Genomic DNA, 15,035 nt, shown 5'->3' on the forward strand with positions numbered 1-15,035 from the left:
ATTTCTGCTAACTGGGCAGAGGGGCATCTGTTAAAGTGCTGGTCCTCTTATTTCTAGAAGTGGTGTCTGTCCAGTGGTTGTTGCTGGTGTCTAACTTATTTTGATTTTTTTAGATTGTGAGCCTTTTGATGGCAGGGAATCATCTTATTCTCCCCCACACCCAAAACTGTTTTGTGAACTTGTTTGTTGAAAAGTGGAAGGATGATGATGATTTATTATTTGGAATTTATTAGTTGGAATTTATTTGATTTATATACTGCCCTTCCAAAAATGGCTCAGAGCAGGATGATGATGATGTTTATTGTTTTAAATATTTGTAGCTGCCTTGATGTTTCAGGAAGAAGGCAGAATAAACATTTCTAAATGAATCCATCTTTAGGAATGAATAAAAATGTATGCATAAGAACTTGGTGATCTGCTCAACAGGTTAACAGGTTAACACAACACCTGGAAGCATTTTTATACCTGTCTGCCTGTTTTTAGGGTGTTGCAGGCTTCCTTGATTCTCTTTTAGAGAGTTGGAGTAAAAATCATAGTAATAAATAAACAAAATGTGCCACTCTGTTATGCTGGTGTTGCATCCTTATGTATCAGCAGAGCAATCTGCCCTAGGACAGATTGTGAGCAACACAGGCAGGGGGGGAAAGCTAGCTCTGACACTTGCAAATCAAGCACACACTTCTAGGATGCAGGAGACTTGGCTTAGCAGTAATACTTGTGAGAAAAATCTAGATGTCTTAGTAGACAACAAGCAGAACATGAGCCAACAGCGTGATGCAGCAGCTAAAAGAGCTAAGACAATGCACCCACGTAGCTGAATGGATATTCAAAGATGCTGAGTCTCTTGTGCTCTTGGTCTGCTTGCACAAGTGTGCTTGCACAACAAGGACAGTGGATAGCTTTGCATCATTCTCTGCAACATCTATGGATCAAGGAAGACCGGAAGATGTTTCCCAGCAGGATATGTATCACAGGTTGCACAAGCTCACCCTATTGAACTGGTCCAGAATGCACGCTTCCGACAGAGGAACTAGCTACAGAGACATCAGTACACTCGTGCAATATGTTTGCACTAGTGCAATGTTAGCCTGGATGTCAGCCACTGTGTCCAATTCTAGGCACCACACTTTAGGAAGGATAGTGATAAACTGGAAGGGGTTCAGAGAACAAAGTTGGTTAGAGGTCTGGAACCAAGTCTCATGAGAAACAGTTGAAGGAACTGGGTACAGTTAGCCTGGAGATGAGAAAGCTAAAGGGGAGATAAGATAGCCATCTTCAAATATCTGAAGGTCTGTTACTCAGAAGAAGGAGCAGATTTGTTCGCTGTTGCTCCTGAGAACCAGACTAGAACCAATGGGTTGGAATTACTCGGAAGCAGATTTAGGCTGGACATTAGGAAGAATTTCTTAACCATGAAAGCTGTATGACTGGAACAGTCTACCTTGCACAGTGGTGGGCTCTCTGTGAAAAAAGAGAAAGCGTGGCCAAAGACCATTGTGTCTGGGGATGATAGGAGTTGTAGTCCAACATGGGGGGGGCGAGGTTGGGAACTCCTATCATCCAGCACCCCTGCATTTACACCACCCTTGTGAGAAGTGTCCCAATGTGAACGAACTACTGCTGGAAATAAACCTTGAAGGCTAGCACGGTTTGCATTAGTTGCAAGTATTATTAGCCTCTGAGGCACATGGTGCCACCTGGCCCAATCCCACAAAGTTGCAAGCGCTCCGTTTTCAGCTGATTTATTCAAGGAAGAACTCTCACCCTGCTCTCTTGTCTTGAACATCAGTGGGGAGCTTTCCATGGTATGCCTGTTACTGGGTCTGCTCTTTAACTGCTTTCAACAACCCTCGTGTGCAGTTGTCAGCCAGACATCCTAATCTATCAACTGGCCCATCCTGCGGGTGGCCTGTCTTTGTTGCAAAGGCACTGAAGCTTTGATTTAAGGGGCGGGGCGGGGCGGGGCAGGGCGGGAGTACATTAAATTCCGCAAGCAGATCTCTCTTGGGAGTCACTCCAGGCGGAGGGAGCGGCTTTATCTGGAAATGACATCCCAGGATGGTCAGCTTGGCATGGAGGTGATTTCTTTTCATGCTGCTTCTTTTCGTTTTGGCTGAAACCGCACCCTCCGCCTGCAGCCTGCACTTAGCTCATTGTACCAGAGTAACAAATGTGAAAGCCAGTCACCCCGGTACAGCAAGGGCAATCCGTATATAGAAGCAGGCTTCAGTGTGCCCACTGCCAGGCAGGATGCAAGCTAGGTGTACAAAAACAGCGTGACTTTGGGAATAAAGCCCTGTATTCAGCACTGGGGACTATTCTGATGGCGATCCTTGCTGAATCGGGCCCTCACACATATCTCCCAAGAGGTGAGTTGGAATGGGTCAGCTCACGCAATGCCTCTTTGGAGGGTGAATCCAGCCCCCCCCCCCGTCTCCCCTCTGCTCCTCCCTCAGGCAACCGGTGCCACTCATGCTGGTTATTTGTGTGGTTGCCTTGTAGGAATAACTGGCGACCAATCTATGGGTGATCAATAATCCTTACAGCATGCAAAGGGGAAGACCCATGGACAGAGTTGTATGCACATGGCCAGCTGCTGCACATGAGCTGCCTGCTGCAGAGCCAGACATAGCACATGGATCAGAAGCACTTCACAAAAGTGCTGTGTAACTTCCACAAAAAAGGAAAGGAAAGTTGTGTGGACTGAGCTAATGACTATTCTAGCAACGCTTTACATTATTACATTATACAGAGCTTTAGGAAGCTCATATCAATCGTCTCAGCAATCTGCTCAGCAGATTGCTGCTCAGCAATCTACATCGTCTCAGCAATCTGCCCAACAGCCCTGCAAGGTAGGTCATTATTATTGTTTCCATAAGGCAGATGGACAACTGAGACTGAGAGACGAAGGCTCCTTGGCTGAGGCAAGATTTCACTTGTTGCCTTCCCAGTTCTCTCTTGGCCATGATGCTAAGCCAGCTCTTAAACCTGGTTAAATCTGGATCTGAATCACCCCAACCATGACATTGGAGGAAGGCTTTGGACAAGTTATGGGCGGCCTGATCCAATGCAAGTCTACCTAGTGGGAAGTCTCACCCACCTAGTTCAATTGGCTTTTGACAAGTGTGCATAAGATTGAAGGCCACAAAGCTGCCTTCTTGTGCTGAGTCAGAACCTTGGTCCAGCGAGCTCAGAAATGTTTGCGCTGATTGGAAGCAACCCTCCAGAGCTTCTGGGGTCATTCCCAGCCCCACCTGCAACTGCTGGGGATTGATCTGGGGACCTTCCGGTTGCAAAGCAGGTGCTTCACCTCTGAACAATGGCCCATCCACAGCCTAACTCTCTCTGCCTTCCATCTGTACAATATCTGTGACTTGTCCACGTTCTTCCTGGGATCCATACAATAAGGAAGTGATACCTGCCTTGATCTTTAGGGATCGGGTGGCTTATGAACCTAAACACATAAACCATTTTATCTGCCACACACTTTCTAAAGAGATGTTTTATAAGATGCCCAGCAACCATACCATGGAGCAGAAAAGGCAACTATGTTTATCAGTGTGCATGGCTCCTGAAAAAATTCACTCCAGTTATTAAAATATGTTGTAATTCTGAATGTATTTTGTCTGAGCTGGACTCTCCCATTTCCGTACCTACCAAGATGTTTTCAGTCCCCTTATCCCCAAGAATACTTGCTAACTTTCTCAGGATTCTTTTAATTTCCCTAGAAATGCTTCTTGCTTGCGCATAATGCATTGAGCTCGCTTTGGATTTTGTTTCAGGTGAAACTTGGAGGTAACACGAATATATATAAAGTTATGATATCCTAATAGGCCTTTTGTAGTTTAATTCATGGGTAACACTGACATTAGAAAGGTCAGGATATTTTGCAATCAGTTCAGTTGATGGGAAGCTCAGTCTTCTGCATGGATGCTTGCACATTCCACTTTTAGAAGTGATGAGTTGTGACTTGGTAGACTTTGATTCTCTTTGAGGAGGAAAATGAATCCAGGTCATTGTTACACTAAACTAGAGGTGCAAAAATTCTTCTTTTCTAACGCATCATCTATAGGACACTAGGAAGTGGTTTTGGAATTCAAAAAACGTGACCAGCTCTGTCAGTGATCCAGTGAGTGGCCATAGGCATTGCTTAAGCAAATGACCATCTCACAGCCTCAGTTTGCTATTACAAAAATGGGAATAATAGGAGAATACTTGACAGGACTGTTGTGAAAGAAGAAGAAGAAGAAGAAGAAGAAGAAGAAGAAGAAGAAGAAGAAGAAGAAGAAGAAGAAGAAGAAGATTGATATTTTAACACGCTGTGTATTAAGGTATATATTTTACTAGACAATTGTTAGATGTACAAAAATGTACATTATTTAACCATGGTCCTCACCTTCATTCCTGATGAGGATACATTTTATTATTGAATAAATAGGAGCCCAGCAGCCTCCTAGAAATCCAGACCATGCAAAAAGCGAAAATTTCATGGCATACGTCCCGTCACAAATAGGAAACTTAAATTTTTTACTACAAGAGGAGCATTTGATACACGTCTACAAAATGACTAGAAATCACAATTTGCCATTTAGGAGGGAAGGAAAAAGCATAAGCACTTACGTTTCAAAATATTTCTTCTTTCTAGTTCTTCAACAGCAGGTCTTTGGCTCAGTCGCCTGCGGAAGAAAACCAAAATGACGTTTTGGACCATTTTTATTGTTCTTTCTTTGCCAAAGTCCACTTTATTGTTCTTTCTTTGCCAAAGTCCAGGGCAAAATCAAAATTGGCGTTTGGGTCAGACGGCGGCCAGTAAATGAAAGGCCTGAGACGACCTGCCCCTGGAGACCCTCCTCTTCTCCATCCTAAAGCTCAGCTTCTGCTTCCCGAGAGAGAAAAAGTTCTTGGCTAGCAGACGTCCCTCTCTCTCCCATTTGCCCCACTAACACACATTCTTCCACAGCTCTCCAGAGAAAGCCAGGAAGCGCCAGTCGTCTCAGAATAACCAGATGCTGGCAGTACTTCTTCTGCCCGGATTTCTAAAGAACGTGTTTCCTAGAAAGTCTTCTCTGCAGGGGCTGCTTTGGCGTCTCGTGTCCCAGTCCCCCCTTCCTCGTCTAGCACCCCCAGTGAGACATCTGGACAGCAGCGAGCCTTGCAAGCAAACGAGAAGTCTTGTCTGTGCAGGTGGTTCCTGGATCGGAGCTCTGACAGCCCAGCCTGCTCAGGGGCTGCGGAATCACTCTGTGCCTGACTGTGTGTGTGACACTGAGAGTAGAGGAAGCCTCCGCCTCCCCTTTTACTCGCGCTGCCTCGCGATTGACTCGCCCAGATCAGATGATCTCGGCCAGGCGGCTGCTGTTGTTGTTGTGAGTCCCGCCGCACCCCCAGTGAGTCTTCCCCCGAGCGAGACGCGCTAATATCTGCTGGGCAAACCCGGCGGGGTGATTCGCCCGCCTCCGCGCAGGCGTTTATAGATGCTCCATTGGCTGGCTCGGGATTGGGAATCGCCCTCCGGGGGAGGGAGGGAGGGATGGATGGATGGATGGGGGGTATATTAATACAGGGATCATCAGCCAGAGGCGGGCGCCCCCGGGAGAAGAAGCCCGAGGAGCGCAGGCAGGGACGGCGGCGCAGTCGCTACCACAGGGCGGGAAGAAGGCGTGGCAGTCCTGCTTTGGGATCGGGAGGCGGCGGGCTTTCCAGAGGCGGGACTCGAGGGGAGGCTTCCCTTTCTCTACCCACGCCACGCCACTCTCAGATAAGCAGCGCCCGGCGAGAAGCACGGCCGGCCCTCATGCTCATCGCGGATGGTGGTGGTGGGAAGCGAGGAGGGAACGTTATGCCAAGGACAAGGTGGCACAACCGAAGGGCGGCAGATACGGCCGGGAAGAAAAGGAAGAAGAAGTAATCTTCATCATCATCATCATCACCACCACCACCACCACCACCACCACAGGAATAACAGGACTACTCAAAATAGCAAACGGTTCAAAAGAGCGGCTAAGTGGGCAAAGAGCTGGCCCACAAACAAACAAAACCAAAATTAGCCGTGGGAGAGCAAATGGTCCTCCCCGCCTCGCCCCGCCTCTCTCTCCTCTTGCCTGTGCGTGTTTAGACGGTGAGCCCTTTCGAGCACGCGAAGCGAACCCTTTTAGACACCTTGGGTTTCCACACACACACACACACACACACACACACACACACAGCCAAAACAACCAGCATTTACATCATGTTCAAGCACTTTGCATACATTGTCTCAGTACTCCTTATACCGGGAGTTCTCAAACTTGGAGCCCCAGAAGGTGTTGGACAACAACTCCCTTCATCACCAAGGGTCTTAATGGCTGGGGAATGATGGGAGCTGTAGTCCAACAACACCTGGGCACCTGAGAACCCCTGTCATAGGGTATAGGAGGAGTGTGAGTTGGGATGTCCCCCTCAATCTCCGCTCCCAACCAAACTTTTAAGTTTGTGAGAGCATTTGCCTACAGTTTCCTCTCCCTACCCTTGTCTCTTTCCCTCCCTCCATGACTTTCCCCCATAATCCATCTGGTTGTAAGCTTCTTCTGCAATAAGTGTGCCCTATGAAAAAATGCAGGGACCCCCCACCCCCGCCAGCAGGAACTCCTTCCAAACTCCTATCTTGTGCTTGAATTTAAATGGGAACTTTGCGGTGTTCTGGTCAGTGCATGTCATTTTTGCCCTGTCCAGTAGCTCTTCTTGGGTGGGAAGCTCCAGTGTGTATACAGAGGTCCCTTTCATCCCAAAGGAGGAGGTCAGACCTTTCATCCCAAAGGTCCCTCAGACTGTCCCTTTCATCCCAAAGGAGGAGGGCAGCTCTGTGCACACAAAGGGACTGAAGGGAACAAAGAAGCCTGCTTGCACAGGGGTTCTAGATGTGCATCAGATGGCACTCCAAGTGGAGTGTGTGTGACTTTTGGGGGAGTATTTACTGAAGGACAAATCCAGAATAAATCCCGGATCATCTGCAAAGACTGATTCATGTATGCAAATATGTCACTTGATTTCTCTACCCCATACACTGGGACTGTTTCCTACATGTGCATTTGTCTCTTGATGGCTGCAACATCAAGTGATGATTTCCATTCATAACACCTCCAACATTTTACTTTTCAATGGCAGCCAAATGCATGCACTGACTTCCTTAAGCACGGTGTCAGAGGTGATCAGAGATAATAAGGAAGCCACCCACAGATGCTTCAGGCATCAAGCAAGGGGTGCGCATGTGTGAACCAACCCTAGATGTCCCTCTCCACACACTATGCCAGAGGTGGATTGCAGTTATCCACTAGGCAACTCTAAACACAGTAGCTACTCCTTGTGACAAGAATTTAATCTATGTATGTACTGTTAAATTTATATGCTACCTTTCATAACAAATTAATCTCAAGGCTGATCACAACATATATATTAAAACAACCACAAGATCTATGAATCTGAAAAGCACACAACCAATAAAATAAAATAAAATATAACACCAAAAAGCTGCACCAGTAGCAAAAAGAAAACAGCACCTCTTAACGATCAACCGTCCTGAATGAACAACCAGGCTTTTACTTGCCATTTACAGGCAGCAGTGGAAGGCAAAGAATGCATGTGGCAAAGAATGGAAAAACCATTCCAAAGCTGGGGTGGGGGGCCTGCAATGACCAAGAAGGCCTTGCCCTGTGTGCATGACAGTTGGGCCTCCCTCAGCATTGGCACATGCAGCACAGCCCGCTCTGTTAATGTTGTCAGGAAGGCAGGGAGGTTGAGAAGCAGGCAGTCCCTGGGCCCAACCCATTAAGGGCTTTAACAGCTATTATAACCAGTACCAGTACCTTGAATTGGGTAGCCACCTAATGGCACAGCGGGGAAATGCTTGACTAACAAGCAGAAGGTTGCCGGTTCGAATCCCCGCTGGTACTGTAACGGGCAGCAGCAATACAGGAAGATGCTGAAAGGCATCATCTCAGACTGCATGGGAGGAGACAATGGTAAACCCCTCCTGTATTCTGCCAAAGAAAACCACAGGGCTCTGTGGGCTCCAGGAGTCAAAATCGACTTGATGAAATCGACTCGATTTTATCCTACTTTGAATTGGCCCAGAAACAAGTCGGCAGCGCATCTTTCAAAACAGGCACAATATAGTCTCAACAGGCAGCTCTGGACAAGACCCTGAGTTATTCATTCATTCATTCATTCATTCAACACATTTGATTTAACTGACCCCTTGTCCAGACGGGAGTTAATTGTGTTTTGACATTGTTATGCCCTGTGTTTGCCACCCCAGCTCCTCATTAAGAGCTGGTAAAGTCAGGGAAAGAAAGCAGCCTTACACCAAGTCAGATGATTGGTCCTGCTAGCCTCTGACTGGCAGCAGCTCTCCAAGGCTGCCAGTGGAGAATGGCCATTCCCTGTCCTGCTACCTGAAATCTTTAAATCTGGAGGAGCCAGGGACTGAACCCATGACTTTCTGCATGCTAAGCAGAAAGAGCCACAGTGCAGCACAGTGGTTGCACTAGGACTGAGGAGACCTCTGCTTCAAATCCCCACTTGGCCATAAAGCTCACTGGGTGACATTGGGCAGGTTGCGAATCTCTCAGCCTAGCCTACCTCACAGGGTGGTTGTGAGGAAAAATGAAGGCGAACTGTCAACCTGAGCTTCTTGGAGGAAGGATAAAAAATGTAACTAGCAATAATAATGTGCAATACCACCAAACATACATACATTTACTCATTCATTCATTCATTCATTCATCTGATTTATAATGCCTATATGTATGTTGCCTCCACTTTCAGGATATGTTGTTGCCATACATAGTATAGAATACAATACGGTATGAGATTTAACACCGTTCTGTATTAATTACATTATTTTGCTGTCTTGCTACCTTTATACTCAGTGTCATTATGATATTAGTGTTGATTAACTTCTATATATAGTTTTATGTTCTCAGTCTTAACTTTTAGTGTCTTCTACTTATTATATTAAGTAATTTTATAGAGACTCTTTATTATTTTGTAGGAGTAGATTATTTGAACTGTTTTTGTCTATTTTGATGTTACGCTGGTCAAAGACCGAAATAAAGACTATGCCATGCAATTAAAAATGTAACTAGTAATAATAATGTCCATTACCACTGGACTATTATTTATTTATTTATTTATTTGATTGAGTGATTGATTGATTGCGTGATTGATTGATTATATACCGCCCCTCCAAAATGGCTCAAGGCAGTTTACAACAAATACAAACAATTAAAATCAATTTAACAGTTAAAATCAAAATGAAATCAATTAAACAATTAAAATCATTTAAACATTAGGAACATTAACATTAAAATCATTTAAAACCAGCATTTAAAATTTAAAACCATAAATCTAATTAAAAGCCTGGGTGAATAAATGTGTTGTCAGCACCTTTTAAAAAGTTGCCAGAGATGAGGAGGCTCTTATTTCAACAGGGAGCGCATTCTAAAGTTCAGGAGCAGCAACGGAGAAGGTTTATGTTCTCTCCACAGTAAAGGGGTCAGTCGTACTATACATTTTGGAAGGGGAGGAGGACTTGAACACAGGAGGAATTGAACACATTTTGAGGGCATCCTCATATTTCTTGTAGGATTTTGTTCCATCCTGGAGAACTGGAATATGATTCCTGTTCTTTCCAGCACCCCCACTATGAGGGTTCCAGCACCCCCACTATGAGGGTCTTTCTGAATCCAATCTCCAGAGCTTCGTTGCAGAGATTAACATGCTTTCCACACAATCTCAAACAGTGACTTACACTTTGAGCTTATCTCCAAATCAAAGGGCCAAGCCACCGGCTGTTCACATTCCCCTGGCTCAACCCACTTAAAAAATTATCCCTGCTGTGTATAGGTTCTCCCGGAAGCTTTACATTAGATTACAAAGGATATAGAAACCAGTCAGAGGGCTCTGGGGAGGAGGAGGATTAAATGCCGGACTCAATATGACAGAGATAAAAGCAGTCCTCTGAGTGTTTATGAATATTAAGGCTTTGTGTGTTTACATACAGTCTGGGATAAGCCTCAGAGTTATTTTTTCAAACCTAGCAGTCCCAGGTATTTTTGCACACAAAACATTTATGGGACGAGTTGAGCAAGGAGACATGCTCGGTATGCACTTTCCCTACCCTTTAGCACCCTCAATGACAAAGGCAAAAAATGAATGGAGCAAAATGGGTAGCATTCCCCCATTTTAAAATGTGAACATTTTGACATCAACACACATGCCTGCCTTCTCCTCCCCTGCAAGCAAATCCCCTTTGGCACAGCGAGCATCAAATCCTGGGATTTCAAGTTCATAAGCAAGTCTGTGCATGCTAAATCCCAAAACACAATGACGCAAACAGCTGTGGCAGAATGTATGTGCACAAGGCCAGTTAGTTGTCTATTTATTAGTATTTTTTATTTATTTAACTTATTTCTATACCGCCCCAAACTCACATCTCTGGGTGGTTTACAACAAGCAAACAAACCAAAAGTTAAAACATTAGTTAAACTAAATGACAACAGAAAACTTAAAACAGTAGTTAAAACAAAATAAATGATATAGTAAAAGTTAAAACATTACAACAATTTAAATTTTAAAGCATTTTAAAACGATGTTAAAACTGTTAAAACAATATTTAAGTGAAAGTCTAAATAGTGGCTGACATTTATTTATTTTAATTTTATTTATGTTACATATTTTGGCCAGTGTAACCTTGGTGTTAGCAAGTCACCAGGGCCATTGCACATGTAAAGAACAGCCCAGGGCTGTTGGCAAACTCCTTAAAACAGCACGTGTGCACTTGCTTTGTGCCATTTCCATTGTCTCCGATGGTTTGACCTCCTGGAAAGGATTCCCCAAGCTTCACCCAGGGGGGATTCCTCATCTGGATGGCACTCCCTTCCTCTGTCCCAGATGTCAGCCCCATATAATGTCAGCCCCCAAGCAGTAGTGCACTGGAGGGGCGGGGTATAAATATTTTAAATAAATAATAAAAAAAATAATGTGTTTTAAGGCCTTGGGGCCAACAGAGACAGCTTCTTGGGGTCAAACCAGGTATGGCACTAGAAAAACCATGAGCGACTCCTCTCTTTAATTATGACAATTACTGTTATTTATATACCACTTTTCAACAGCGACAAAAAGTTCTCAAAGTGGTTTACACAGAGGAGGAGGAGGAGGAGGTTCCCTGTTCCCAAATGGCTCACAGTCTAAAAAGACACAGAACAGACACCAGCAACAGCCATTGTAGGGATGCTGTGCTGGGCTGAATAGATCCAGCTGCTCCCCCGCCCCGCTAAAAATAAGAATCACCACTTTTAAAGGCAACATTAGAACAACAGCCAGCCATACTTAATCAGGATAGTGACCACGGCACATGGGGAGGGGGCATTCCTCTTGCATCATAGATGTGATGGAACCCCCTACCCCCACCCCACCCCACCCCCACACACTTCCCCCCAAACCTGTTGTTAGCTTTGGGAGGGGCACTTTCCTTCCAGGGAAATAACTTGAGGGATGGTGGCAATTTTTATTGGGAACTAGACCTCTCATGGCTGCTATTTTAATGTTTTTAAAAGTGCTAATGATTTAATATATGCCCCTTGGAATGTGGCATGCTAGACCAAGCATTCAGCAGATGCCTCCATCTCCCCGTCCAGCAGAATGGCAGTCCTGAGATGGCATCATAGGTGGTACCACTTCAGACTGTAAAGAGGGAATCAAGTTTTTTAATGCTACCTCCATGAAAAACTCTGCAAATAGAAAACTAGCACAATAGGGTTGCAGCTGGGCTACTATGGCATGTCTCCCTGAAGTGCCAAGACGTTAAAAAAAAACCATAAAAAACCTTGCAGGGAGGGTTTAAAAAAGTGTGGGAAAGCATTAAAAAAACAGTACTTTGTGACTGCTGCCTGAAGTGGGCCTGGCAACAGTCCACTGTGTTCTGCTGCATGTGTAGACTAGGTTGAAAATGACTTCTTTATTATTATTATTATTATTATTATTATTATTATTATTATTATTATTACATTTATATCCCGCTCCTCCTCCAAGGAGCCTAGAGCGGTGTACTACATACTTGAGTTTCTCCTCACAACAACCCTGTGAAGTAGGTCAGGCTGAGAGAGAAGTGACTGGCCCAGAGTCACCCAGCAAGTCTCTTGGCTGAATGGGGATTTGAACTCGGGTCTCCCCGGTCCTAGTCCAGCACTCTAACCACCACATCACACTAGCTCTTTAAATGAGATGAGGACTGGACATATTGATGAAGTAGCTACTATCATAGGAACACAGGAACATAGGAAGCTGCCATATACTGAGTCAGACCATTGGTCTATCTAGCTCAGTTTTGTCTTGACAGACTGGCAGCGGCTTCTCCAGGATTGCAGGCAGGAATCTCTCTCAGCCCAGGGAAGAAACTTGGAACCTTCTGCTCTTCCCATAGCAGCTCCATCCCCTGAGGGGAATATTTTACAGTGCTCACACTTCTGGTCTCTTCTATGCAACCCGGGTGGACCCTGCTTAGCTAAGGGGACAAGTCATGCTTGCCGGTGACTACTATTATGATAGATACGTGGAACTATCACATCTACCTCTGAAAACCAGTTATTGGCAAGGGCAAATAGCAGCAAGTGCAGGGTGAGGGGGTGGGGGGTGGACAATGGAGGAGAACGGTTGCTTTCATACAATCTACTTGTGAGTTTTCTGGAAGCATCTGATTGGCCACTAAGGGAAAGAAAAAGTGTCTGCCAGATGGACTGTTTGTCTGATCCTAGAAAGTTCTTTTCATGTTCTTCTGACTAATTCTTGCTCCTTTTCTCTAGTGTGGCTTGATGCCAGCAAGAAAGAATTTGACTCTAAGTCACGGCTCAAGACATCTCCGGTATAAGTGCCTCCATGTGGTGTGGATAAAAGTAAAAACAAAAACAAAAAACCAGCTCCATTTTGTGGGCTGAATTATGATTATTATAATAGTATGCAAGTGTGCAAGCTTGTGTGTGTGTGTGTGTGTGTGTGTGTGTGTGTGTGTGTGTGTGTGTGAGCTGCTAACTGAGGTAAGAGGCACCTTTTTAAAGTGGTGATTCTCTTTCTTTAGCAGGTGGAGAGCAACTGGTCCTATCTACCCCCAGCACAGCATCCCTCCAGTGGCTGTTGCTGGTGTCTATTTTATGTGGGTTTTGGTTTTTTAAAAATATTGTGAGCTCATCTATCTATCTATCTATCCATCCCACTTTGGGAACTTTTGTTGAAAAGTAGTATATAAATGTTCATTATATTCATATCCGTAAGCTGTTGATTTATCTGTTCTGAAAATTACTTGCCAGGTTCAGTAAACAAGGGACTATCCCTGAACGACTTAGCATTCAGTGCAGAACATGCTGTATTGACTTCTGATTCTCTTTTTTCTGAGACATCAAAAAATAAAGGCGGTTGGGGCGGGGGGAGAGACATGAGGGGGAGTGTGTGTGTGAGAGAGGAAATATTCCTTTTGTCTCTGAGCTTCGTGAGCTTGTCCTTGGAGATTGCTCGGTTTCCCAAGAGGAAAGGATTCTCTCTCTCTCTCTCTGTGTGTGTGTGTGTGTGTGTGTGTGTGTGTAAAATGACTTCTACTCTATGCCAGGTAAAGAAGCACAGATATGGCATTACAAATAATTCTGTTGTTGTTGTTGCTGCTGCTGCTGTTTTAAATGCTGTTTCAGACCTGGGGCAAGCCCACCGCAGATTTTAAAGTGCACAGTGGTGGCACCAAAGATGCACACACTTGTCCACTTTCTCTTAAAGTGGAACTGGGTGTGGCACTGCTCATGGGACAGCCATCAAAAATAGCACCATCATGTCCATGGGGGCTGCAGCTCTGTAGCCGATGCAAGCATCTGCTTGAATGCAGAAGGTCCCAGATTTAGATCCTGGCATCTCCAGCTAGGGCAGTGAAAGACTTCTACCTGAAATCTTGGAGTAGCCACTGCCAGTCAATATAGACAATACTGAGCTAGGTGGACCAGTGGGCTGAAAGGAAGATAGCTTCCTATGTTTTTATGTCTATTCTCTCCCTCTAACATTTAGTAAGGGAAACGTGTGACATTGTTGCCTGCCTTTCTCTGCCTCCTCACCACTTTACTGGGCTTGTTCAGTTGTGGCGCCCAGAAACAATGAATGATAATACAATTCTTTGAGCCACAACAGGTGAGTGATTCAGCATCCTGTTGATCAACACTGGCCAACCAGCTTCCACAGGGAGCATTCACAAAGAAGACTAGTGATGGGGAAACCCCACCTGGTCAGGCTTCAATCTGGGATCAGAAAGAATGAACTTTTCTCCCACTCCCTGGGAAAGAGTTTGTTGTTTTTGATTCCAGCTCCAGGTCTGTTCAGGTCCTGTTATGCCTCCCATTATTTCACCGATGCAATATGGTTTAATCAATCCCTCTTACAATGCCCACACCCCGAATTTCCCCTCTCCTGCTTGACTCTCCCCCTAAGCCCCTTCCTCTCCCCCACTTACTTTTTTCATTGCTTTGGCAGCAGTAGAAGAATATAGGAATGTTTCTCTCTCTGTCCTCCCTTCCCTAATGTCTGGCATGGAATCATCACAGCATCACAGATGCAAGAATGCTGATGCCTTTGGTCACCAGTGCTGGAAAGACTAAAGATCCCAGCCCACCTTGCATCTGGGCACACTGTGATAATTCCATGCCAGGTATCACAAGGAGGAGAGAGGAGAGCGAGCGAGCAATGCCTCTCCATTCTCCCATTGCCATCTCCGAAGCCACAAGAAAGATAACTGGGGGAAAGGTGGTTTGGAAGCAGGGAGTGGAGTGGAGCAACAGGCAAGCAGGGCTTAAATTCAACCCTCCCAGTAGAGATTAAAATCTGAGTTTGGGAAGAGCAGGACAATACTGCTGGATTCAGCTGCTGAGTTGTGCTCAGATAAAATGCAATGTGAAATGCAATGAGGCTGGGTAGGCTTGGCCAGCCCTCTCTGGGTAGAGCTGCTCATGTGAAGCATCGGGATTAAGGCC

General features: G+C 45.2%; 1 protein-coding gene across 12 annotated transcripts in view; it reads right to left on the reverse strand.

Annotated features, from left to right (window-relative positions):
* The window catches only part of PHACTR3 (phosphatase and actin regulator 3), a 356,261-nt gene that overhangs the window by 13,445 nt on the left and 327,781 nt on the right, over nucleotides 1-15,035 (reverse strand). For all 12 annotated transcript variants that reach the window (XM_053249632.1, XM_053249641.1, XM_053249630.1 and 9 more), the window contains one exon: nucleotides 4,621-4,676. In XM_053249632.1, coding sequence (XP_053105607.1) covers nucleotides 4,621-4,676 — 56 coding nt within the window. The remainder of the gene's footprint in view (nucleotides 1-4,620; nucleotides 4,677-15,035) is intronic.

This window comes from Hemicordylus capensis, chromosome 4, assembly GCF_027244095.1.
Source record: "Hemicordylus capensis ecotype Gifberg chromosome 4, rHemCap1.1.pri, whole genome shotgun sequence".
In the NCBI taxonomy this organism is placed as follows: Eukaryota; Metazoa; Chordata; class Lepidosauria; order Squamata; family Cordylidae; genus Hemicordylus; species Hemicordylus capensis.